At 39.0% G+C, this 27,876-nt stretch overlaps 1 protein-coding gene across 12 annotated transcripts in view; it reads left to right on the forward strand.

The window, feature by feature from the left end:
• HS2ST1 (heparan sulfate 2-O-sulfotransferase 1) overlaps positions 1–24,566 on the forward strand; it is a 104,765-nt gene extending 80,199 nt beyond the window's left edge. For 6 of the 12 annotated variants that reach the window (XM_034437150.3, XM_087889903.1, XM_087889900.1 and 3 more), the window contains 5 exons: positions 11,221–11,306; positions 16,533–16,671; positions 18,790–18,887; positions 20,093–20,250; positions 22,708–24,566. In XM_034437150.3, the coding sequence (XP_034293041.1) occupies positions 11,221–11,306; positions 16,533–16,671; positions 18,790–18,887; positions 20,093–20,250; positions 22,708–22,934 (708 nt within the window). In that variant the 3' untranslated portion in view covers positions 22,935–24,566. Of the gene's footprint in view, positions 1–11,220; positions 11,307–16,532; positions 16,678–18,789; positions 18,892–20,092; positions 20,251–22,707 lie in introns of those variants that run through there. The other 6 variants (XM_087889893.1, XM_087889895.1, XM_087889898.1 and 3 more) reach the window with 2 other exon arrangements.
• Positions 24,567–27,876: the final 3,310 nt, after the last annotated feature.

Here is a 27,876-nt window from a genome sequence, read left to right on the forward strand (position 1 = left end):
GACTTTGGATTGTGTGACTGCGCTATTTCTTTGCTATTTGGACTCTGATTGATTACTCCGGCTGACCTTGGACTGCTTGACTTCGATTTCGTGAGTTACCCAAGTCCTTCATTTGGCTTCGTTTCCCCTGGCTTGCCAGGGGCGTAGGGATTCCCTCGCCTCTATCCCTCCCAAGGAGTTTTATTTTCATCTGAACTTCGAGGGACTTTCTCCCCTACTCGAGCTGCCTTCGTCTGCTCCGTTTGGCCAAGTTTCGATTTCCCCTTATTCTCGGCAATTCGGAGGGCGCTCTGCAGCCGCGCCGGCCATCTTGGACGCCCCTCGCTTTCCCGCCACTAAGGAAATCTCGGCGCCCCACAGCCTGCTCTCCCCGTAATCAGGCTTCTCGGCTGGAGGCTTTTTTTCCTCTAGAAGCCTTCTCTCTCACAGCCGTTCGCCCTAACTGTTAAAATCTACGTAAGTGCTGCCGGCTGGTTATAATTGAGGAGCCTCGCAACCTCGCATTTCCTCTACTGCGACCGGTTGCTGCTTGCCGCCTTAACTGTTTAGCTGCCGATCTCTGCAGACTGCTAAAATTGTTTCAGATACATTGCTGGCACAACTATTGCAACTGAGGAGCTTTGCGCCCCCGTTTTGTACTGCAGTGGCCATTATACTTATACAGCATATTATTCTAGTTGTGGAGCTTCACGCCCCCCCCTTTCTCCTGAGGCTGTATTCAATTCTTTATACGCGGCTTGTCATTGGACCCTAGTGGGGCTTCGCGCCCCCTCCCCTTTACGTTATACAAGCCTGAGAACGGTGGCCTTAATCTGTCTGTTTGTCTGCTAGTTTGAGTGTTTCTCTCAACAACACCTTCTCAATTGGTTGGGCCTTTTCTTCTATTACGCTTGTTGTTTGTGGAGTTTTTTTTTACGCTCCCTATCGAGCCCATTTGATTTACCAAATAGATTTGTCATTCCAGTCGCTGGGCCTTATTGTGGAGTTCCTCTCGCTCCCTTCTGACACATTAAAGTATAATTATCAAAGCGTAATCTGGCGTGTGGGGTCTTACCTTAAAGTACCCTTTGTTTTGTTGACATGCCCAAGGCCCTTTCTAAATCTAAGCACGGTCGTAAGGCCAGTGCAGGTAAAGTTGGCCAATCAGACTCCACGTCTGTTACCCAGCATTCTGCCACGGAAGATTCCAGGTCCCATTCCAGAACTTCTCAATCTTCACGTTCTCATCACAAGTCTTCCACTCGTGATGTGTCATCCTCTTCTTCCAAGGCAGAAAAACGTAGAGACAAAGTTTTGACCAGGTTATGTGACAAGGCTTCTGCCCAGTTGTCTCCTCCCACTATTCAACCTCCTGCCTCCTCTAATCCACCTCCAGCAGCCGCTCACTCGCCTTCTCCTGACCAGCTTTCCCTGCAAGATTGTCCAGTGACTATTTCTGAGGAAAATTTGTGGGGTCCTGACGCAGTTTCTCAACCGGTGCCTGATCCAGCACTTATACCGGAGGCTCCTTCATCTGACCCTGTACCTGCTCATTCCTTGGATCCTTCCATCCTTCCAGGTCAGCTACAGCAAATGATCGAGGCGGCGGTTCAAAAGTCATTGGCCACCCGTTCGGGTCTTTCCAGTCGACATGGATCGGTGAGAGAGGTTTCCCCCTGTTCGGGGGGCCCCAGTGACGAAGGATGTTCTCATTCAGTTCGCTCCGCTTCTCCTACTTCGTCCCACTACAGTCATCCTTCAGCCTGCATCGACGAAGGAGATCCTTCTGACCTGTCGGAGGATGAGAACCTTCCTCCCGATCAGCCTACTTTCACAGGCCTCTTTCCTCAAGCCTTATTCAAATCATTGCTATTCAAAGCGGTTAATACAGCCCGTTTATCCTCTGCAAATGCGGATCCCCCTCCTTCGTCTTCCTCTGGTTCCTTGGACCCTATGTTCGCGGAACCAGCTAGACCCATAACATCTGTCCCTACTCCTCCTCTCTTTCTGGATGTCATTAAACGCCAGTGGGAATCCCCGGCTTCTGCTCCTCTTCCTTCGGCTAATGACAAAAGAAACTTTCAAGTATCCTCGGATCTGGAAACTCTTCTTCAAATTCCTTCGGTGGATGCTCCAATTGCAGCTCTTCTTCCTAACTCCAATGTTCCGGGCAAGCCGGACGAGGGTTTCCGTCCTGATGAACGCAGATCTGATCAAGTTCTTCAAAAAGCCTTTCAAAGCTCCTCCTGGGCGATTAAAGCTACTACTACAGCATCCTTCTTTAATCGTACAACGTTATTTTGGTTGCGTCAGTTACAAGACAAACTAGCCCCCGGAGATTCTCGTATCAGACAGGACCTGAATAAAATCGTAGCTGCCGTACAATTTTCAGCCGACTCCACTCTTCACGCTGCTAGGTTTTCTGCGAAATCTCTGGCTTCTGCGGTCACAGCTCGGCGTTTGTTGTATCTCCGTCACTGGCAGGCGGATGCCAGACATAAGTGGCGATTGGCTTCGGTTCCCTTTAAGGGCACGAAGCTTTTCGGGGATGCCTTAGATCCCTTCCTCACAGAGACCAGGGACAAGAAGAAGGTTTTAGCGGCTGTTTTCCGGCGAGGAGCCCCCCGTTTTTCACCTTACCCCTCTCGTTCTTACTCCAGAGGTGCGGATGGGGGGTCCTCCTCTTCCTTTCCCTTTCTCAATTTTAGGAGAGAGGGGTATTTCAGCAGGCAGCGGGGTTCCTCTGATAGATCTTTCAGAGGACGTCCCTTTAACTTTAAGCGGCCCTTTCGAGGGGGAGGAGGTCGTTTCTCCTGTCGCCGTCGCTGATTGCTCTTTGGATCCTCCCATTGGCGGTCGGTTGGGTCTCTTTGCCGCTGTCTGGGAAGAATCCACCTCGGACAAGTGGGTCCTCGCCACCTTAAGATCTGGGTTGGCCATTGAATTTATTGCCCCCCCCTCACACCTTTGTCTGCTGTCCGATTTCTCGTAATCCAGTCAAAAAGTCCCTTATGGATTCATCGGTTCAGCATCTCCTGACTATCAGGGCTAGTCAACCTGTTCCTTCCAGTCAGGAGGGTTCGGGATTTTATTCAAGAGTGTTTCTAGTTCCTAAATCATCGGGGGGGTGGCGTCCCATTCTGGACCTCAAACGTTTAAACAGATACGTGGCGTACCGAAAGTTTAAAATGCAATCATTAAAATCTATCCTAGACGGCGTTCGGAGGGGCGATCTCCTCTCTTCCATTGATCTCACCGAGGCCTACCTTCATATTCCTATCCTCCCTTCCCATAGACGGTTTTTGAGATTTTGTTATAACGGAGCTCACTACCAATATAGGGCTCTCCCATTTGGCCTTTCTTCGGCCCCCCGCACCTTTACGAAGGTGTTGGCTGCCTTGGCGGCTCAGCTCCGTCTTCGTTCAGTCCGTCTCCTCTGTTATCTAGATGATATTCTGTTATTGTCTCCTTCTGTACAGCAAGCTGCGTTAGATATTAGTCTGACGGTTAAGACCCTGGCGGCTCACGGTTTCTCTATTAATTTGGAGAAGAGCCATCTCTCCCCTTCCACTAAGTTAGTACACTTGGGTGCCCTGATTGACTCTGTTCAGGGCAGAGTTTTCCTTTCCCCCGACAGACAAGCTAGTCTGAGACAGTTGATTTCCCGGGTTGAGGGGAGCCGGGTGGTTTCCCCTTATGTCCTATCTCAACTTTTAGGTAAGATGATATCGGCGATTGCTATTGTTCCCTGGGCTCAACTTCACGCCAGGGAACTCCAATGGTTTCTCTTGCCCTTGCAGAAGGCCGGCAGAGGCACTTCATCGAAGCCGATCCCTCTCCCGTCTGCGGTGCGAAGATCCCTTCGGTGGTGGCGCTCCCCGGCTCTCTCGGCGGGTTGCTTCTTCCTCGAACCCAAGAGGGTGGTGGTAACGACAGATGCCAGTCTTCTGGGCTGGGGAGCTCATTGCCAAGGTCAACTGGCCCAAGGGACTTGGTCTCCTTCGGAAGCTCGGCATCCCATCAATTGGCTGGAACTGAAGGCTGTCTTCCTAGCTCTAAAGTCGTTCCGCAGTCTGGTCTCCGGTGCCCATGTCCTTGTCCTCACGGACAACGTCGCCGCAAAGGCTCATTTGAACAAACTAGGGGGCACCAGATCGAAGTCTCTTCTAACCCTGGCTGTCATGTTGGGTATCTGGGCAGAGCGTCATCTGTGTTCCCTTCGGGCGGAACACATCTCCGGAGTTCAGAATGTTCAAGCAGACTGGTTGAGTCGCTGCCAGATAGACAATGCGGAATGGCGTCTCCTTCCGCTCCTCTTCCAGAAGCTGTGCCTTCGCTTCGGCCGTCCTGTGATCGACCTGTTTGCGACTCACGAGAACTCTCAACTTCCGCTGTTCTTCTCGCGATACCCTCATCCTCGGGCAGCCGGCGTCGACGCTCTTCGAATTCCATGGCCGCCGGGCCTTCTGTACGCATTTCCCCCGACGGCTCTTCTTCCCAGGGTCGTCCGCAAGATTCTATCCGAGCGAGCGGAAGTGATCCTTGTGGCACCTCATTGGCCTCGGAGACCCTGGTTTGCGGACCTCGTGTCCCTGTCGGTGAACCCATCGTGGCGCATTCCTCTCTCGGACGATATTCTCTCGCAAGGCACCCTGAAACACCCGGACCCGGCCTGGCTCAATCTAACCGCTTGGAGGTTGAGCGGTGCTCGTTGAGGGAAGTGCAAATTCCGGCGGATGTTGTGCATACCTTGCTCTCCTCCCGACGACCTTCTACAGAACGCATTTACTCTGCCACCTGGCGGAGTTTCTACAACTGGTGTAATCAGATCGGTATTTCGCCTTTACAACCATCTATTATTCATATTCTGATGTTTTTACAGACGGGACTTTCCCAAGGTCTCTCTCCCAACACTCTCCGCCGACATATTGCAGCTTTATCATCGGTACTTACCTGCGGCTCCTTGCCGTCTCTGGCTCACCATCCTTTGATCCGGCGTTTTCTCCGGGGAGCAAAAAACTTGTGCCCTCCGGTTCTGCATCGCTACCCGACCTGGGATCTTTCTCTGGTCTTACAGTCTCTTACGTGTTCCCCGTACGAACCTCTTCGGACTACCAGCCTCAGACTTCTTACCTGCAAGGTTGCCTTCCTGGTGGCCATTACTTCGGCTCGCCGCATATCTGAGCTCGCTGCCTTGTCTACTCGTTCAGATCTTTGTGTTTTCCACGCAGACCGGGTGGTACTTCGTTTGGACCCGACATTCGTGCCCAAGATCAACTCCGTTTTCCACCGGGCCCAGGAACTGGTCCTGCCAAATTTCTGCCCCCGGCCCTCTCACCATCGGGAACGTCGTTGGCACTCCCTGGATGTCCGGCGGGCACTGCGGATTTACCTGAAGAGGACGGCTCCCTTCCGTCGTTCGGAGTCTCTTTTTGTGTCCTTTTTACCTACTTCTCAGGGCAGTAAGGTCTCGTCTTCAACCATCGGTCGTTGGATTCGCCAAACTATCGCCTCAGCCTATGATGTCAGATCCCTTCCGCGTCCTTCAAGTTTGACAGCTCACTCCACCCGCAGCGCAGCTACGACGGCTGCTTGGGCTACACAGGCTTCTTTGGGGGAGATTTGTAGGGCTGCCACATGGACTTCTCCTAGCCCCTTCATCAGACACTACAAACTCGACCAGTTTGCGTCAGCCGAAGCCTCGTTTGGTCGCCGAGTTCTGCAAAGAGTGATTGCCGGAGAGGACAATGCGGTCCAGCGTGATCCCCCCCTAACATAGGGACAGTGAACTTGGGTATGTCCCACGCTGGCTGCTGTCTCCACTCTCAATGGAGAAGGATCGTTGGTCCTACCTGATACGTTCCTTCTCGTTGAGTGGAGACAGCAGCCAGACCCTTCCCCTTTTTTCCTTCTTCGAGCTGGACTCGTTCTTTTGTCTCTTTTTTCTCTCTTGGGTTTTTCTTTGTTCCACACACCGAGTCTGTCTTCCAGTCTTCGTCAAAGCTGGGCTGCCCGGCAACGGAGGCGGGACTAAAAATAATTGGCAGGCTCAGTCCTTCATGCTGATTGGATGGGCACTACCCACGCTGGCTGCTGTCTCCACTCAACGAGAAGGAACGTATCAGGTAGGACCAACGATCCTTCCTAGCTAAATATAGGTTCTAATAAAATCCTGACTCTGAATTAGAGTGGAAGTTTTCATATCTGATTTATCTTAAATTTTAATTTCATTGAACTTAAATTTGAATAAAGGCAAAGGTAGGTATGATATATGGTTAAACCATTATAGGTATTTGTTGTGTGGTAAATTAGGGCAGTCTCTCATTGTTTAAAACAGAATTAACTTTTCTTCTTCTCCTTCTGTATTTTCTACATCAGTTGGTCATTCTTTCCTTTTCATATCAGATACAGCTTCTTGCCTTTTTAGTGGCTTAAACCTTTATTTCCATTGTTTGTTCATAACTGGGTCATATCTTTTTTTCCATACAAATCTCTTGATGGACTCCACTGATTCATATTCACATCATTTTCCAGCTTCTCTCTTAGTCAGTCTTATTACCCTTCGGCCTTCTTTTTCAAAATTTTAGAAGAATAATTGGCTTAATAATGCTAACCATATAATGTCCCTTTATGTGCTATCAAGGGTAGCAAAAAAAGGATTATCTGACTTATGGCTGATCAAGAAGAACTTTATTAAGGCAAGTTTTATGTTCACAGAAATATGCTGAACTACTATTTTTTGCCTAAATATGTATTGCACACCTGGGAACCTCAGCAGTTCCCCAGAAAACCAGGTTGGCAACATATTTTGCTCAAATCTCAATATGTATGTGTAATGAAATCATACATCATTAAAGTCAAATGTTGCACTTGTTCTTTATCATATTTGTCAGCAATTTTGAAATTTGTAATCTATTTTATTCTCTCATGTTTTTCTGAGCATATGTGATTCTTTGTACCTCAGATAATTTTTGAAGCTCCCAATTTTCACTTTTTTCCCTGTAGGATTTCTGATTCCTTTTCTCTGTCAAGATACATTTATTCTATCTTTCACTTCTAAAAAAAACTCATCTGGGTTGAAAATGTAAAACAGTTTGAATATGCCAGAAATTCAAAAATAGATTTTGAATACATTCTTTTTAAGTATCAGGAAAAAATGTTCTGCAGAAATCCTTTTATATTTTTTGACCTTCCTAAATAAAATTTTAGAAAAAAAATCTCCAGTTCAAACACTCCTCCAAAGCAAAAACAAAACGTGTGTATGTGTGTGTGTGTGATAACTTTTGTAACAATATGAAAGAGAAGTAGCGGTGAAAATACTTACAGAGTTGCATATGATCCTGAATAATTGATGACAAATGAATATTCTCTGTTCATGAAAGGCTTTGGCATCAAATATAGTGATACCAACATACATTAATTGTTACTTCAGTTACTTACTACTGCAAGATAATAGACAAAAAGTTTAGTATAAAAACCCCTACAGGTAAGGTCTTTTGTGCTTACCTGCCATTATGATGGTAGATTTTCCCTAGAAAAGGTATTAAGAATGTTGAATGATCAGTTTAATATTTGCTCTAGTTTACTTTCCTGGGATTTTTTTATTCAACATGCAGATACTGGATGAGGTGGAGTTTGAATAACAACATAGCACAGTCTTTTTTAAAAAAAGTCACACACATTAGTATTCATGGTCTTTGTACTTAAACTGCTTGGATTCACTTGGGAACTGATACTGCATGAGTCTATTGAATCTGAAATAATAATAATTGGCAGAATCTGTGACCTCTTGGACCTTGAGATTTGATTAGTATTTTTCATATTTATCTAGCTTGTCAGATTTGGAATGTTTGGAGTATCATTGCTATGTCTAGATTTTATAGGTCAATTGTAGGATAGGTTTTCACTACCCAGTAGGCCTATTGTAGCCCATATTGTTTAATTCATATTTAAGACATTCAAAAATCTATCATTCTAATAAATATAAACTGAATAGTTAAATTTAAGAGACGGTGTGACAGTATTTAATTAAAAAAAAAAATCTGAAGCACTACACCAGGGGTATCAAACTCACGGCCTGCGATCCAGATGCGTCACGTGCTGGCCTCACCCGGTTTAGTGAAGGGGAAAAAAGTCCTGATACGTCACGTGAAGCTGCCGTGATGCCGCATGTTTGACACCCCTGCACTACACTGACTGTTCACTCAAACATTGGGAATAAACATCCACTGTATGTCTTTGCAATAAACTAGAAGAGTCCTTTAGAGCTGGAGATTGGATCCATGGCAATTATATTTCTAACAATTTCTTGCATTTTTGATAGCAACATTAAATATATATATTTAACTTGTATGATAAGCTTTGAACTGTTTGCAGCAGCCTATGGAATGAAGAATTTTGTTTAGGCTTTTTTATTTTTATTTTATTTTTGTAGCAGATTATGATGGCTACAGATAATCCTCGACTTATGACAATAATGGAGCCTGCCCATTCATGTCGGACATCTAGGAATATGTTAAATGAAGTGCATAATAAATGATCTCCCTGTCCCTGCTTTCCCCAATGCACAGGTCATTAGGTAGAACATGGGGTGACTCAGGGGTGGGGGAAACCATGGGAGGCCTAGTGCAGGCATACACGCATCGGGGAGGACTTCCCCAACCTCTGAGATATCCCATGGTCTGCCTCCTGCTCCTCCCCAAAGATCTATGGCCCTCCTCCATACGTCACTCCATTGCAACTGCACACTTCCTTTTGAAGATATCCAGAGCTCAGGAAGTTGGAGTAGAAAAGACTACTCCCTTGCTAGGCGATTGTTGGGCCACATGACACAATTGAGAAGAGATCCTGCTGGTTTTGCTTCCCTCAAAATCCTTTCCTCCCCAGTGCCAGCCGCGCTAGCTTTACGCTAGTGTGGCTGGCGTTTAGAGAATTAAGTAATCATGCTGATTTTGGTCTCTTGCAATCCTTTCCTCTCCAGCCAGCATAAATTGGCATGATTTCTTCTTATCTCCCCAAATGCCAGCGTAGGGCTAGTGTTATGCTGACTGAGGAGGAAAGGACCAAATGGATCATAATCAGCACAATTCCGTCTTGGTTCTCTAAATGCCAGCTATTTTAGTGTAAGGCCTTAATGCTGGCATTCAGGGAGCTAAGGGTGGCCCAAAATCTTCTTAACTCCCCAAACTCCAGCCATGCTAGTGTAAAGCTAATGTGGCTGGCGCTGGGGATGGAAGGATTGTGAGAGGAGGAAAACCAGCAGGATTTCTTTTCAATTGTGCCATATGGCCCAGCAATGGGCCCAGCAAGGGAGCGGCCTTCTAACCTGACTTCCTGAATTCTGGATATCTTCGAAAGATAAGTAAGCAAATGGTGACAAGGTCGGTGGGTAAGAGTGAGTGGAACCTGGTATGGTGGGAAAGCCCAGTACCTCTGAGGGCCTGATGGGGCAGGACGAGATAGTGATAGGTAGGAGGGCATGAGCAGTGTCTCTGTTGTCGGTCGTATGTGTGAACGACCGCGGGGGGACTGCTGGGGTGTGTGTTGAAAGGATTCATATTTAGATTTCTTTTTTGAGGGGGTTGTAACTTCAAATGTTCATTAAATGGCCTGTTATGCCTCAGTTATCTATATTTTGTAGGATACATTTGATGTTATATCGGAGTTTGCGATACTTTGTAGAGAGTAATTAAATAAAATTCGGTTTCTGTATCATATATTTCTGTTCAATTTGACATAGCATAGAGACATAGCTATTGCTACTATGCCAAAACAGAATTGAATTTGCATTTAAATGGCTGCTAAATTTCTGCCTCTTTAGAAAATCACAAATGGCAAAAAAAATATTTCCTTGCCTCCTAAAGGAATACTTTTGGTCAGGATGTTGGGGAGATAGAATTCAATTTTCTTTATTATCCTACATGTTTTATTCTCCCTCTCCCTCCCTCCCTCCCTCCCCCTCTCTCCTCTGATATCTATGTTGTGTTATTAATGAGTATGCTTAATTCTCATTGTGCTAGGTATGGTTTTTATCTCTAGAGTTTTATGATCATTTGTGTGTGTGGGGGGGTACTTTCTCAAACTTTCCAATTCTTCTGAGCAAGTAGCTGAATCTTTTGTTAATAACCCTGGGAATTGGCACTTGAATTTAGTATTGGAATGTAATAATCCCCATTTTATATTGACTTGACAATTGTGTCTGTGTGTATTGGCTAAAGCAATCTCCTCCAAAGGTCAAGATGCAGCTTACTTCAGATGTTTGGTATTCTCTTGGCAATAGCTAAAGTCATTTTGTCAGACAACTCTGAGAAATTCCAGCAACCATGAACACTGCGTTAGGAATGTTGTTTTAGAAATATCATTATATATTATCTTGATAAATTATGAGAATAACACAGATATGTCTGCTTTATCTTATTTCTTTTCCATTACAGTTTGAACTGTAACTTCTGTACTACTTCTGAAAGTACAAGATTAGATTATTACAGATACTGATTTTCATGTTTATCAATTTTTGTCCACGTTTCACTCTGTTGCTTTCCAAATTATGTATTTCTGTGCACACTCTTGTAGCTTCTTCAAAAAGACCAATACTAGGTCTCTGTGCAGATAGTAGGAAAGTCTCAAGCAGCATGGTAGCTGCTTCAATGCTTTGAGAACAGATCCTTTGTTTACACTAGCAAACACCATTTTCAAATACTTGCAATAATCCTAATATATTGTAATTTCCAAGTTGGAACTTCAGGTCTATGGACTAGAATGAGACCTTGAAGAACATTTCTGTGATATTGCCAAGAAAATTAATTGAAGTTGCCAGGAGTTGAGCCTGATTTGGAGATTTTACTCTTATCTGTACTTACCAGTGTCTCATAGTGTCAGTGTAAAATTCGTGCAGTCTAGTTATGAAAGAAAGGACCTAAATATAACATTTAAAATAATAAATATATGCATTGACTAATAATTATAGCAAAGTCTGTTCAAAGTATTATTATAGAATATGAAATAAAAGACATTCCTGGTTAAAATCTTAGCCATGTTTAGCATATCTCAATGTTTTCAGCTACCTGTCCATAATAAATACTGATGATGCTGGCTCATCCTTGAATTCCTTGAATTTCTGGAAGATATAAAATAGAATAAATTTTATAATGAATACATACATACATACATACATACATACATACATACATACATACATACATTGTTTTGCAAAACATTAAAAAATCTTCCTTTTTCTTATAGGTACGTTTTGTGAAGAACATAACTTCATGGAAAGAAATGAAACCAGGATTTTATCATGGACATGTATCTTTCTTGGATTTTGCAAAGTAAGCTATGCAACAAATAATTCAATTTGCACCCATTTGAGCTTGAATAATTCTTTATCCTTTGAAATTTTCATAATATAACAGCAGTTCATGATTCACTTTAGTTTGTACTGCCCTCTAATGGTGAAGATCAGAAATTGCACTGTACAGAGAATTGCAAATACCAGTTTTCTCCTTCCAGTTTTATTTCTCTCTGCCTCAACCTCCTCTTTCATTTTCTTAACATATCCTTGCCCTGTTCAGACTTTTGGTGACAAGAATATATTAAATGTTGCCTGTATTAAAAGAGCAAGTGATACACATTGATATATCTGAATAGTCAGAGAAATTAAGTCAGAGATATTATTTTTCCTGATAGTTAAATCTTGAATGTGTGTATATATGTATGTGTGCGCGCGTGTGTGTGTATATATCCCTATCATAAAGACAAGTATGAATGATTTTAATAACTTATTTTCTCTTAACATTTCAACAAAGGATCTCTCTTCCTATATCTCAAGAGAATAACCAAGTTGTAAAGCATCATCATTCACTCCTAATCAGTAAAAGTCCATTAAAATTTATCAGAAATAAGAAGGTATATATTTAACCTTAAGTAAGTAAAGAAGTTTCATATTCCTTTCTTTTCCTTTTTACATAGTAACTTATTTTCTCTAAAAGTGCAACAAAATATCTCTTCTTCCCATACACATTCCACATCTTCCTAATATATTTTAACAGGATTTTAAACATAAGAAGGATTCTTATAATTTCAAAATCTCATTTTCAATCCATCTGGCCCCTTAGTAACTTTCTAAAATCAATGTTTTAATTATCTTTTTGCTGTTTATTTCAAAACAATTTATTCAAAGTTGTTAAACTTACATGAAATTTCTTTACCTGTGGATTGAAAGAGAAACAGTAGGTTCAATGTTGAAACTTGTCATTCTGAAAGTTCTTAATAGTCCCAAAGCAGTTAATAAACAATTTCCAGAAATGATTAAGAAAGGAGAAAGGAGCATTCAAGTGAACCCAGTGTCCACTTGAATACTCTCGACCATGGCTTGGGCAAAGCTGAATTTCTTTTGGCTCCAGGAGCTCTCAAGCCTGCTAGAGGCCATTGTTCTGCAGTTTCCTTACAAGGAACTTGTAAGAGTATAGAGCACTTAAGGGCAATCCCAGGTTCTCCCCTTTATCTGGAGAGGAATTTCAAAGCCCTAATTTATTTGCCAATTCCTTGTTCCATTGCAGTCATTGGAGCTTCTCCAGAAGTCTAAATTTTGTTTATTTTACAAGTGGTATTAAACTATTGTCCCATCCTCAAATGTTAGGACTGGCTGCCTATTCCCCTTAAAGGATTTCTGAGTGGAAGTGGATATTGTGAAAAACCTCAGGTGCTCCAGACTTGTGGCTAAAAAAAATTATAGAAATGAAATGGTTAGTTCTCCTGAAAGCTCCCAGGAGTGGCCAAGGATGGGTTGATTCGTCCGTTTCCTGTTGAGACCGAGCTGTCAATTTCTTTTGGGCCCCCATAAATGGTACTTAAGTGTAACATTCCAATTACGGGAAGAGAACCTCTCTCTAAAGGTCAGTGGTCAGCTGTTTAAATCTACAGGATAGGCAATAATAGTATTACTTCAGTGACATCAGATTCTCTTTCTTTTGACAAATATTACTTCGACACTACAATGCCTAATTTTCCATTAACTTACAGTCTTGCTGACTCAAAGTTTGGCAGTTATGCTCCAAATACATTTGGATAGCATAAGGTGGAATATGTGTGCAGTCCATTCTCTGAGTCAAAACAATAAATGTCTACTTATATGCTAGTTAACCTCTTGCTGTATCTTGTATAAAGCAGTTTCCCCTAAAACTTGTGTATTGAGCAATTGAAATAGATTGCAGGGGATAAGCACTGTTGCTTGGGTTCCTCTATACCCCACAGGTTTTTGCTGCTTTTATCAGAGTGATTAAAGCAGAATAGCATTGGGCCAGAAACTCCACACCTTAGGGTGGGTGCATGGCATGCAACACACATAGAAAAAAGGGTAGGGTTTGCATTGCAGTGCTGCAACACAACTTGCATCATTTTGGGACCCCCTGATCCCTCCACAGATGCTTGTCTGTACTCTGACAATGTTTGAAGCAGAGGACTGGCATATAACATCTGAGTATGATCTATTTTCTAGTGCATGAAAATTTCTGTTTGAACATTTGTTTTAACAATGGTAGGCATATAGGTTGAATATGATAGATTTTTCATATTTTCTTCAGATCCTTCTGCTTATAGCAATAGCAATAGCACTTAGACATACAGCACTCTCTGAGTGATTTACGAATGTCAGCATATTGACCCTAATAATCTGGGTCGTCATTTTACCAACCTCGGAAGGATGGGAGTCTGAGTCAACTCTGAGCCGGTCAGGACTGAACTGCTGGCAATTGGCAGAATATGCCTTCAATATTGCATTCTAATCACTCTTCCATCACGGCTCCTATATGTTGTAGTCTTTGTTTAATTCTCAATTTTGCTTAACCTTGAAAGCATGGTAACCTTGAAAGCTTTTAAAACAAGTTAAGAAAAAGCATCTCTGTGTGTATGTGTATTTATGTGTCTCTGTCCCTATATTTTCTCTGTTTTATTTGGTAATTATATAAAAATGGCAACCTATAAAAAGTTTATATTATATATACTAATGAAACATAGTATCACATAATGCTGCAGTCAACAATGGCAAAGTTGAAATATTACATACCAAAAAAGAGCTGCCTACTCTCAGTCTCAAAGAAGAAACCTGAGTATAAAATTACCTCATTTTTCCAAATTCAGAAGTGTAACATACTGTATTAATGCATCTCTTTTGTTGAATATGTAATGAAATAATAACCTTTTGAACATCTGCATAAGCATTTATTCACAATATCACAATTAACATTTATAGGCATACTTTCCCCAGGATTGTCTTATACTTGTTTTTTCATTTGTTAAATGACTGTGCCTGCCCTCTAAATAATGTTAAGTTTCTGACTAACGATCCCAGGCAAACCAGACTTCCTAGGCCACTTGTTTCCTCAAAGAACTTCTTTATTGGGTACATCATATCGGTACGCTTAGTAGAAAACCAACTCTGAATCTTTCCTGTGGTTTTAGCATAATTAAAGCCAGCAATAACCCCCTGGTCAATGGTTATGTTGGCCAATTAGATTAATTGGTGGGCTCCCATCACCTGAGAGATGACCTTGGTTCCCACAAGAAAGATCTATGTTGTGTCTAGCAAGGCATTCCAACCTCCTCCTCCCTCCTGTAGTGTGTGAACTAGGAAAATGGCTTCTGCCAGGTTTAGTTCGGCGTTGACAAATAGCTTATTTTCTTATATTTGTGATTTTGGTTTTTAAAATAATAGTGCAGTATTTGCTCTTCTTGAGTAATATATGGTATGGTATGATGTTCTTTGAGAGGAGAAATATACAGTCTCTGAATACTGTTTATTTATCTTCCTTAGTAAATTCTCCCCTAGTGCTTTGATTCAATATGCACTCATACAAAATTAAAATGAAGTTTAAAAGTTTTGCAACAGCTGCGGTAAAATATATTGTAGAAAATTTATCAAAGAGGATAATGAGTTGATATGTACAAGAACTTTTTTTTTTTTTTAAATCAGTTTTGTTGCTTTCATGTTCTTTGAAATATAACTATTCAGTACTGACTTACTGATACGATTCTCTTTGTGTTTAAATTTTAATCGTGATTGAATTCTAAGAGATCTTGATATCTTCTGGGCCTCTTTCATAACAGTACTGATTCATCTCTCCCATCTACTGAAGAAAGCCAAACCTCTTCTTTTCTGTGTTGGCTGTATACATTCATAGATGACATAAAAAACATATGTTAGACTGTTCCTCCCCTAAGAGGACATAAAGTATAGGAGGAATTAATTGTAGCAATAAGTTTCCCTTCTGCTCCTCTTTCCTGAGCGTTGCCTTCCCACGTGCAGAGCTGGAGCTGGCACTTCCGCTTGAGTCAAGCAATGGGAAATATGAATTGAGAAACATGTTCAAGAGAGACCTTAATTCTTCTCTTTTTCCTTCGCTACAAAAGAAGGTTTAGTCTTAGAATATATTTGTTGCATTTACACCATGCGACAAATTCTAGTATGAACAAAAGAATAAATGTAGTAGAAGCACTTAATACATACAACAAAATCAAAAGATGGTCTGCTCTTGACTCTTTTGGGCCTGCACAGTTTTGTGGCCACTGTTAAGCTTACTGCAAAGCATTTAAAACTTTCCCCATTTCTTGTGGGAAATGGTGAACTCTATTAATTAACTCTATCAACTACTGTTGTAAGTGGAAGACTACCTGTATGCACGATATAATGAAAGCTTTATTTTGTACTAAGTTCTGCCTTGAGCACAAAAACAGTTGGATGACCTTAGACCAGACACTTACACTCTCTGCCCTAGGAGGGAGACTACTGCCGCAAACTTGCCTAGAAATTGCAGGGACTTATCCAGGCAGTCATAAGAGTCAAAGACTTGCACACAAAGAAACACAGACATTTTCACAAGAACATTATATAAATTCCTTAAGAGAAGCTGCTAATGAAAGAATACAATTATTTTGCTCAATCCAATCCTATTGGGTTTCTCCTCTGTTGAATATAGCTAATTTTTCCAGCTTTCAGTATTCATCAAGCTTAATTATCATTTCTGCAACAATCTTTTAAAAGGCAGGACTTTATCAAATTTATTTAATATTTATTTAAAAGTAGGACTTTTATCAAACCACAAACTATTTCTGAGCACCTCCGTCACCCTCATACCTTTCCTCCATCTGGTCATTAGAGTAATCCCAGCTGCATTATCTTCTTTGTTGCAAAGTATAGTTTTAAAAGGTTGCATCTGTTGGAAGCAGAAGTACCAGACAAGGCTTCTGCTGATAATACTTGTTAGACAAAATAAACTGAGTATCTATATGTAAATATCAAATATGCATGTTTAGAATCCACCGAAATGGAATGTATTAGGATAAGGTCTGGTGACTTTCCTTTGAAAACTATCTCGACTGTGAACCTTCTTAAAAGACCCTTGAAATGGAAAACGTATTGTCTGCTTATTGTTTTTTCCTGAATTCATTAATATGGGGGGAGAGGAACACTCTTTTGAAATAAACTTGATACCGGATCCATTTTTATATCATGCAGGAAACGCTTTGATTTGTCAATTGGATTATCTTTTCTGTTTCAGATTTGGTGTTAAAAAGAAACCAATATACATCAATGTCATAAGAGATCCTATAGAACGGCTGGTTTCTTATTATTACTTCCTGCGCTTTGGTGATGATTACAGGCCTGGACTCCGAAGGCGAAAGCAAGGGGATAAAAAAGTAAAAGTATATCTTGTTCACTTTCTTTGTGGTTTAGTTTTAACTATGTAATTTATGAACTAAATGAAAAACATAAGACAATAATGTTCAAAACCAAAATTGGAGGAAAAGTTCTCATTCCATTCACAAGAGTTTTCTGTGAAATTTTTTGATCTTTTAAAAACATCTGTTCATGAGAGCAGGAATGAGCTTTTTTTTTTTAAAGTACTCCTCCATATATTTCTTTTGTTATTTCCCCATAATCCTTTATTGAAGATCTTAGGTTGGCTATCTCATGTTAGAAGTTTCTGCTGTTAATTGTGAACATACTTGCTTGTCCAGCTCTTTCCTGGATTTCTTAGCTTTACCTTTTCACCTGCTGACAAGTAAAGATGTATAGACTAACTGAAGGTATCTTTCACAAGCATCTGTAGCATAAGAAGTTTTATCAAAACGATAGAAGTAAAGAAGTAGCACAATACAATCCTTGTCCCTTTTATATGTGTGGGCACTGTAATGAAGCATGCACAAAAGAGATGGAGTTTACACAGTGCAACACTACTTTGGTTATTGGGCCTCCGTCAAGGACATTTCTGATATCTTCTCCTCTCTGAGCAAATATCTGAATGCTTCATACTATGAGCAAAGTGCAGTCTGTTAAGAATTGTGTGAAGATCCTTAATTGTTCGGCATTAACCTGAGTCTGGCGGGATAATATTACAACCAGTTAATGCTGAATGATAAAATGTTTGCCATGTATTACAGAGAGCCATGGACTGGAATTCTTCAAACTGCAAGTAACATAGTCATCCATTCCCAGTATAATATTTCATACTTTAGGGTTGAATATTATGAGACATTATCACTATCATCACAGAACGAAATTAGATTAAACTGTTGGAGCCACAAGTATAGGTAATTCAGCCAGGAAATATGAAACAAAGTACAGAAGAGATTTTATTCCTGCCCCATTTTTGTGCAGTCCCAATTAGTTGAGCCTTCTTCATCTATTTTTCATAACTACTGTATGTGAAGCAGTGTACATAGAGTATGTGTATACTGATAATACTCCTGCTATTTAGATATACAAAACATGGATTGTGTAAATCCATAGGTACCCTCAACTGGGTCTTCATGTTATATTACGGAAACACACTATAGCAATCCATGGATCCATTTCAGCCAGACTGCTTGTGTCTTCCTTTTGCTTTGGTGCCATGTTAACTGTATTCAGGAGATGCCTTTTCCTTTAAGCCAGATGCAGTCTACTTATGAGATTCTTTATTATAGCATTACTTGGAGAATTCAGCCTAGAGGCCGTACACTTGCTATAATGCCTAAAGAGTTTCTTAGCAAGAAGGAAGCTGGTTGTGATCCAGTTGATCAGTCAGCTCTAACTAATGTTGTCTTAAAATCTCTTCCTGACCACACATTTTTTGCTGATGTACACTTGTACTTGTTTTGTGGTAATCATATCACGCCCTCTGTGCTACTTGGATTTTGCATTCGTTATAAAGCATGAATTGTTCTGCAATATTTGTTTGGATTCTGCTCCAGTAGTATTAGAAAGTACTAAGTAATTAACTTTTGTGTAGGAGGATTCAGAACTTTCATAATTAGCCCAATCTACTGCAGCCGCAGTAACAATGGTATAATTTGATTACTAACAGGCAATTTTTTAAATCAACAAATATAATACATTCAAATTGATTCCTGCTAATATAAAATAAACCATTTTTACAATTAACACATTTTGTCCATATTCCCAGGAGCCATTTTAACTTTCATTTCTAGTTTTTTTCTGTTCTCTCTGCAGATAACATTTGCTTCTCAAGTGTCTGTATCATTGAAATGGTATCTGCAATTGGAACCCAGTAGAGCTTGACTTGCAAGCATAGAATATAATAGATTTTTTTTTTATTGACCAAGTGTGATTGGACACACAAGGAATTTGTCTTGGTGCTTATGCTCTCAGTGTACATAAAAGAAAAGTTGTTATAGGCAGACACAGTTGTATAAATAAGACTTTTTGTTATTGTTCTTATATCCCTTATTTAATAATATGACCACATTGAAAAGTTTCATATGCAAGAAAGAAGTTTATATCTTCTGAGTTTCTTTGGGGGTTTTTTTCTCTAGACCTTTGATGAATGTGTAGCAGCTGGAGGCTCAGATTGTGCTCCGGAGAAACTCTGGCTTCAAATACCATTTTTCTGTGGGCATAGCTCTGAATGCTGGTAAGAATATGACCCTATAGAAGATATTTATCCTTCATTATATTATATTGATTAAACTAATGAGAATGGGTACCAGAAATTTAAATTCAGGCTACTGATGGTGCTGATGATGGTGAGCCTTAATTAACAAAAGTAGCTCATCTTCCAAGGAGTAAAATTTTAGAGAATTGTGCACCATTTTCAAATTAAACTGTCCCTTTCCTTTCTAAACTTCATGTCAATGATTGACTATCCCGATTAAAAACTGTTTAAGAGGAGGTGGGGATTTTGGTATTGGCTTTAACAAGTATTTGTCCAAAGGAGCTAAGCTTATTTTTCATTTTCACTGTTAGAAATAGGCACAATTGAATTGTGTTTTAAAAAACTTACTGCACTGTGAATTTATCAGTGAGGAAAAAAAGGAGTAAACAAGAGGAGTTTGTCATGATAATGTCCCAAACATATAGTGTCTGGAGGTCACTTCAAGTATAGCCAATTTCCAGTAGTGTTTTTGTATGTAAATGTGTTGATGATAATTTCTTTAGACAACTTATTCAGTGCCAAGGCATGAGCAACTACTCATGTCATCTGAATGCTTAATAATTTTTTTAAAGAATGGAATATAGAATATTCTTTATTGACCAAGTGTGTTTGGACACACAAGGAATTTGTCTCCGGTGCATAAGCTCTCAGTGTACATACAAACAATGAAGTAATATAATCATAAGATACCAATAGTAGAAGCTAATAGGAAAGATGAGAAGGATAATAGAAACTCTCTTTGTTTTTGCTTATAATGTAGCCTTACTAAAATGCAAATATTCTATGGTTATTGTGGAAAACTGTTGAATAACTCAAATGTTCTCTCAATCTTTTTTTTCCTCATCAGAATCAAAATGATACTATTGGCTGTTTTAGTATAACAGCAAAACTTTCCCCTTTCCAGAACACATTTTAAAAAGGCATTTGCACCATCAAGAAGTTAGAAATCAGACCTGTAAATCTTTTGACATCTAACCTAGGCAATGAAGAGAGCTAAAAGTGGGGAGCAGAAAAAAAACCCAAAGGAAATTAAAAATGTGTGTGGCTGAAACTTTGTTTTCTTGCCTGTGCAAAGATAACAGCTTAGCCATTATTTTAGCCTGGTGTGAGAATATCTAAATGAAGGGAACCAAAATTCTTGGCAGACATCAAAACCATCCTGTAATTACTTTTTATCATTTTAGGAATGTGGGAAGCAGATGGGCTTTGGAACAAGCCAAATACAACTTGATTAATGAATATTTCCTAGTGGGAGTTACTGAAGAGCTTGAAGACTTCATTATGTTGCTGGAGGCAGCTTTGCCTCGCTTCTTCAGGGGTGCTACAGAATTATATCGAACAGGTATTTCATCACCTCTCAACTACATTATGTCTCTCTGCATGTATGCATTTCTTTTTAGGAGAAAGCACAAGGATCTTTTTGGAGATTTTCAGTATTCCGTTCCTGAAAGAATTACAAGCTCTTATGGCTGTTTTATGGCTGTGCATAAAACTGAAAATGTGTTTTACGCACAGAATACACACACAGCAAATTTGCAAATTCTGCTGAATTGATTGGCTGGGGCATGATTCAGCAAAATTGAAGACCACAGCATTTTGATTGTATGGGGTTTGGGCCAAAACAAAATCTGGAGATCTATTATAGGCTGAGTAGGGCAACGTTTATGTTCCTCTCTGCTCTTCCACTACATAGTTAAGCCAGGCAACTTGACCAGCAACTGAGACTTGAGGGGCCGGATCTAGCCTGCCACCCCAAATCATCCAGCCAGTAGTCTCCCCCAAAAAATATCATGTTTGCCTGGCTCTTAAAAAAGAATTCAAGTTAGCAATTTTGTCGTAGACTGGCATAGACCCAGACTATTTTAATAAATTCTTAACAATTTGAATGGGTTATAAGTCTGTATATACATATGTGTTTATTGTATATCTGCGGAGATCTCTTCTTTCTCCCTCCATAAACATTACTTTCCCCAACCACTAGAGGCACACTGAGACACTGCAGAACACACTCTGATTTTTGGCCACATCTCCCTGTTTCCCACAAAGCATTGCATCTGTATGATTTTCCCCCAGAGAGTCCTCCCAAGTGTCAAGAGGGAAGGGTGTATGTGTGTGTGTGGCACATGGCCTCTGGCCCCTTTGCAGAAGAAGGCTTCCAGTGCTTGGTGTAAACACTAGCTCCTCACCAGTCTCTCAGTGCTTTTCTCTCTGTATTCCACTGCCTTTCCCCCCTTCCCCCTGAATCTTCCCCCTTTTCTTTCTCTAGTTACCCTTAACTGCCACTGTGCTGCTTGGTGCATGATGCATACATCTGACTTGATTGCCTTTCTGATCTCTGCACCTTCTTTCCCCTTCATATCACCTCTTAGCCTGCACCTCTTTCATTTCAACTGCCAACAGCCCATCAACATCTCTGATCTTCTGACCACCATTTTTCCCTGTCACTCTTAATTGCTGTATGCTACCCCCAATGTTGTTTGGTTTCTTGCTCTCTCTCCCCCTCTCCTCTCCCCACTCCATTCTCCAAAAGCATTTCTGCTGAAGATATATCTTTTGATTTGGGCCCAGTTTTGTGCACAGAACGTTTTGTAATTATTAGCGAGATTATAATACCGGTACCAGTGGCTTTTTCCAATTCTTCCTTTTGTATAAAACGGAATACTTATCTATCTTTTATTTTACTAGTTGCTGAAAACTAAATAAAAGATTAATGGCTTTGCCATATCCTTTTAGGCTTTGTGGGCCTAACTTTTTCATCATCATTTAAAGAGGTCTATAAATTTTCAGGGACTTAGCAGTGTATTACTGGAGAAAAGAAAGTAAAATTTTATACCTGATATTAGGAAATAGAAAATAGACCTTTAGGATTAGACTGCATTTCTAGATAGCAAATATATTGTTAGGTCTCCAGCTATATGTAACAGAGCTGTGCAGTGCTTGAGAGGGGAAAAGGTGCTTCAAAGCATGCATGTATGTCAAATTTGAAATTTGAAACACTATGTGTCAAGCTGAAAACAGTTGTTTTCTATTGGAAATGAACTGTTTTAATCCTGTTGGAAGTATCTCAAGTTTAAAACACTCCACAAATGATTGAAATGGTCTGTTCCCAGCTGAGGAGAACTGTTTTGAATTTAAACATTTTTCACACCATATTATAGGAGCCATATTTACTATTTGCTTTAACTTCATTGTAGTTTGTAGCCTGACTTTGATTATTATTTCATAATTATGGCTAGAGAGTAAAACATAAGGAGCTAGTTTTGATAGTGAGAATGTAATATATTGTACTATACACCATTCGATAGTATAGCTTATATGTTAAGTGCATATAAGTCTTATGATATATTCTTGTTTTAAGAGATATTGTAAGATAAAATATTTATATTATGACAAATGAAACCCAAACATGAATTGCTTTGGGTTTTTATTAGTTTTGTTATCAGTACTGTTGAATTTCTAATTAACTATTAATCGTGATTAAAATAGATAAATGAATGCGATGAGAAGAAATGCAGTTGTCTGCAGCCACCCCCTCTTTATGGTTTCAATAATTAAGCCCTTTAGCAATGACAAGAATACAACTCCTTTTTTGATTTTTTCCCCTTAAAGTTGGTATTCACTTCCCAAAACTTAATAAATCTTGGTCAAAATTTTGTTACTTTTCATATCCATTTAGAACCTTGCAGACTAAAAGAACAACACTGTGCATGCATTATTATTATTTCTTTTTATGGTCCATGCTGGATAGCCTGAGAATATTTATGCTATGACCCAATGAAATTGTGATTTTTTTTTTAAGGTAAAAAGTCTCATCTTAGGAAAACGACGGAGAAGAAGCTCCCCACAAAAGAAACCATTGCAAAGCTCCAGCAGTCTGAAATCTGGAAAATGGAGAATGAGTTCTATGAATTTGCTCTTGAGCAATTTCAGTTTGTCAGAGCCCATGCAGTTCGAGAAAAAGATGGAGAGCTATATATTCTGGCACAAAACTTTTTTTATGAAAAGATCTACCCCAAATCAAACTAAAGACGATGCATATTTTTAGGTTAAGAAAACAAACCTTGTGGTCACATCCTTGTTCTCAGCACCAATTTGTAGATGATTGATAAATCCACTGAAGTGCTTTGATCTTGAGCTCGATAGAGTGCACTGTATGTCGCTGGAAGAAGATAGCTGAAGACTAGACGTTGATCACCTCTAAGTTTAAACTTCAGTTTCTTTAATATTCTAAAAGAAGGTTATTACTTAGACCTTGCACAAAGATTTACAGAAATTAAGCACATATCAGTTGTAGTTGAAGTTTAGGTGAAAAACTTCCTTTTATTGTCTTCTTGATTCATAGGACAGCTTCTTTTACCTAATGCAGTGCAGAGAGGAGTTGGTTCAAGATCGAAATTTGGGTTGTATACACTTATGAATAATATAAATAACTGGCCGACATTTGTGCTTTGTTCTTGTGAATTCATATCACCTGACATTCGTTGGAATGTTCACCTTCTAAGAAATGATGCGGCTGGACGTGCCCGAATTTATAAATAATGGATTTTCATTTTAAGAAGTTAGAACTGGTCATCAGTGTTTTTTTAAAAAAAAATCAAAATTCTATAGTAATATTGTAAAAAGGCTGAAAATCACTCAGTGTTTCTTTAATAACTTTTGAACCTCCGTCTTACATTGGAAAAACTGTAAAGAAGTTAGGTTTTGCCTACACTTCAGTGTAAAACAGATAATGGATTCTGTATCAATGTTCCATGAATTCTTTGTATTTTTAACAACTACTGGCAAATCCATATTCTGACTCAAACAGTGAGCCTGTGGTATGGTTAGGGTTTTCCTATTTAGATACTTTTACCAGTAGAATATTTTTACTAAGGTGCTTTACAATGTGTTTTAAAGCATTGCATTTGCAAAAGGAGGAAACAGCTGTAAATAATGCATATTTTATGTATTGGACCAAAAGGTTAGAAGTAAATTGTTTAAAGTGTCTTTGCAACAATTTTGTTGGATGAAAAGTAAAAATGATCCAATTTGCTGTTCCAATACCCACTTTGAATTAACACTTGGACATCACTGAAACATGCTTTGGTGATTTCAACAAATTTAAATATACAGTGTTTCTGCCCCAGGGTCTTTTTTCTTTCTTTCAGAAAACATCTTCATCTTTTTATCATGATTAAAAGGAAAAAGGAAAACTGATGCATGTATCCTGGCCAAGAGAGATAGAAAGAAATTGATATCAGTGTATAATCATTGAACTGCCTTATGTTATTTAGTAAAATTGCATTTGCCGCAGTTAGCACCTTACAACATAAATGAGATTGTTTAGCAATTAACATTCTGAAATGTTATATCTTAAACAACAAGAACATTTGCAGTTCTTAAAATTCCCTGCTGGTGCACAGTTCTACTTGATTTAAAAAAAAATAGCATTAAGGTTTGAAGAGTTTTAAAACAATCAGTTAAAAAACAGCCTTTGAATTTCACATTCAGTAGAGTGCTAAAAGTGTAGTTGTATTGAGAGGAAAATGTTATCAAAAGTGTGTATCTATTATACAGACAAAACAGGTTCTATCTATAATTGAATGTTTTAATGCCAAAAACACAATACTGTTATAATAAGGTAATGAGACTGTTAAGTAAAGCTTTTACCTTTATGTATATTTTACTTTGACTACTTCTTAAGATGGCACTGCTTTCCTACGAAGTGTGCTTTTGTTTAGTTGACAAATGCTGATTAAGTTACTTCCCTATATTACCATAAGTCTGACTGTTTTATGGCCATTTAAGTCCAGCTGAATGAGTTATGGGGAAATGCAGTAATTCTTACTAGACTATTTAAAATATATTAAAACTTAGGAACCTTAAATGTGGAATGTTGACAGCTCAACAAAAATGCTGATTGTCCAGGCTAATGGTTATATAGTTTGCCTGTTTTCCATTCTTGTATGCTGGGAAGAGAATTTAAGGTTCTGCTTCAAAACAAGGGGTTGTGCAACATAATCTGAACTTGTGTCACCATGGAGATATAAACTTGACACTGCAGATTATTTCCAAAAATAAGGAGGGTCCTCCTCCTTAACATGGTACAGATTACATGGGATATCCGTCCTTACAGATTCTCCACTATGTGGATGTATTTTAAAGGAAAGAGTGTTTTGTCTACTAATTAGGCATGAGCTGCTTTGCCTTTAGGTGTATCTTTATTACTTCAGGTGCATTTTAGATACTCAGGCAATGATATCTACAGTTACCTGGGATTAAACCCTAATTGAACACATTGGGATTCATGAATGAATGAATGCATATGATTATGCTGGCAATATTGTAAAATATGCAGCAAGTGGGTAAAAAGGTCCTTTTTTATTTCCTAAATGCTCATTTTGAAAGCAAGCTGTAGCAGCTGTATATCTTTTAGTTTAGTTAATTTAAATCATAAATGAATTATATTTGGATTCATGAGATATCATTGGATACTATTGTACTCCATTTAGGGAAAATAATGTTATTCATGACTATTTAGTGCTAGAAACTGTATGAAAAGTTGCTGCAATATTAAGATATTGGCAGAAAATTTAAAAATGTATGATTACATTTAAACTGAAACACAATATTTTGAGACCCACAGCGCTGCTATTGCATCTTACATTTAAAAACATATGTATTTTATTCCCTTTTAAAGAAATAATTGAATGTTTATAAAGTAAAATATAGGCTTCTAAACATTTGACATAAACTTACAAATTACATAAATTAATTAAAGCAGGACATAGTTTACACATTTCAACAGTATTGAAAGTTTTATTAATGAATTATTTATCTTCTTAAAGAAGGTTGTTTGACTATGATTTTACTTCACAACTAAAAGCATAGTTTAAAAGGCCAATTTCTATTCATTTAAAAAGAATCTTTAAAGCAGTACTGTTTGAATCTTGCCAGTCAAAGAGAGGGTGGTCAGAGCTTTGATCTTTATAGAACTACGTTATCTCTTGTTAGTTAATAGTTAACATTCTCTGATTTTTGCTACAATAATTGACTTACTTGTTCCCTAAATACTTTTCTTCTAATCACTTGCTGTTTCTGGATATTCCATTTAGAATTCACGGAAAGTTTAGTTGTGCTTTTTGTGGGGGAGAGATGAAATGTATAACAAGGACAAATAAGATACTTTTATGTGGGGGAGAGATAGGGCATATCGTACAGTGTGGCTGAGGTCTCATTTTTAATCTTAAACTTGAATATAGTTGTAAACACGGGCATACAGGAACAAAAGGCTGTGTCAAACTCAGGCTTGATTTGAAATGTCTTACTGGAATGACTAGAGGAATTTAAACTTACTCAAGAATTTTAAAAATGTAACTATGGAAGATCTATATAGGAATATGCTTCAGCTCATTTCTACATGCCCTTATCCATGTGGAAGTAAGACTATTTTATGGACAAAGTTTGTCTTCAAATCTCCCCTATCAAGATCAGGAAATCAAGAGTAGAAGTTGGTATGGATTGGCATCTTCAGATTGTATTGATGACCCATCACCCAATAGGATGTACAATATAATGTGATCTAGTGTACTTCTAAGATGTTCCAGGAAAGGCTGTTAATGGTAGAATTAGCATTAAAAATAAACACCCTTTTCTCACTGTTTCCTGTTCTGGGAAACCACAGAAAGACTTGTAAAAATGAAAAAGTGTTTTGATCTTACAGCTTTTAAGTATGTTTTGAAATAATTACAAAGTTTAGATTTTTCTCCTTTGCTGCACACAAAATGGATATAAAAATTCTACACACCCCTGTTTAAAATGTCAGGTTTTTGAGATCTAAAAAAATCAGATTAAGATAAATCACTTCAGAATGTTGTCACCTTTAACATACAAGCTGTACAATTCAATTGAAAAACAAACTGAAATCTTTTTTGGGGGGGGGAATAAAAAAAATAATATGGTTAAGTCTGTACATTCTTAAACTAATACTTTGTTGAATAACTTTTGGATTTTATGACAAAATTCACACTTTTGGGATTGGAGCCTATCAGTACGGCCCATCTTGCCTTGGAAATTTTTACCCACACTTGCTTGCACAAGCACTTCAAATCTGTCCCATTTGGCCAAATTATGGCCAAAAACCCAACCTTAGTCTCATCAGACCATAATACATTTTCCTGCATGTTGTTTTTTTGCTTGGTGTACTGTAGTTTTTGCACAATGTAGCTGGGCTTGGATGTTTTCCTTTGTAAAATAAAATTTAAAAAAGGCTTCTTTCTTGCCACCCTAATCCCATAGGTCAGACATATGAAGTATACAGGAGATTGTTGTCACATATAGCACAATAAGATCTTTTTGATGCTTTGTAACTTTGCAGGCACAGCTTTTGCTGTAAGAGTAAATGTCTGACAAATCCTACAACAACTGAACTTCATATGAGCTTGATCAGAATCACTTTAGTTGATGGCAAGTGTGTACTGACTGCTACTTAATGTCAATTTGAATGAGATTGGTTAATTCTGAACACAGCCACATCTCTATTTATAAGAGTGTGTTCAAGGGGAAGCAGCCATATTGTACTTTTTTTTTCCTCCTAAAAGATTTCAGTGTGTTTTTCTCTTGAATTGTACAGCATATATGTTATATTAAAGGCAGACAAAGTTCCGAAATGATTTATCCTGGTCTGATTTCTTTATATCACAAAAACATGGCATTTTAATAGGTATGTAGACATATCCCTGTAGAGGATAGTTTACATTTCAGGCAAAATGTGAGTACTGGCTCTGATTGCATGTAGGATTGACACAATAAGAATTGTTTGGTACCCTTCAAATATAGGAGCAAATCATGGTTAAGTTCTTTTTTTTCATCTCTCCTAATGATTTCTGGGCATAATTCTAAACTGATTCTAAACTGAACAGCCAACACAAACTGGGCCTTTTGTTACCTCTAAATTAATATTACATAGTCTACTATAAATGGATTGTCC

The sequence above is a fragment of the Pantherophis guttatus genome, chromosome 3 (assembly GCF_059756535.1).
Source record: "Pantherophis guttatus breed Tessera chromosome 3, ASM5975653v1, whole genome shotgun sequence".
NCBI classification, from domain to species: domain Eukaryota; kingdom Metazoa; phylum Chordata; class Lepidosauria; order Squamata; family Colubridae; genus Pantherophis; species Pantherophis guttatus.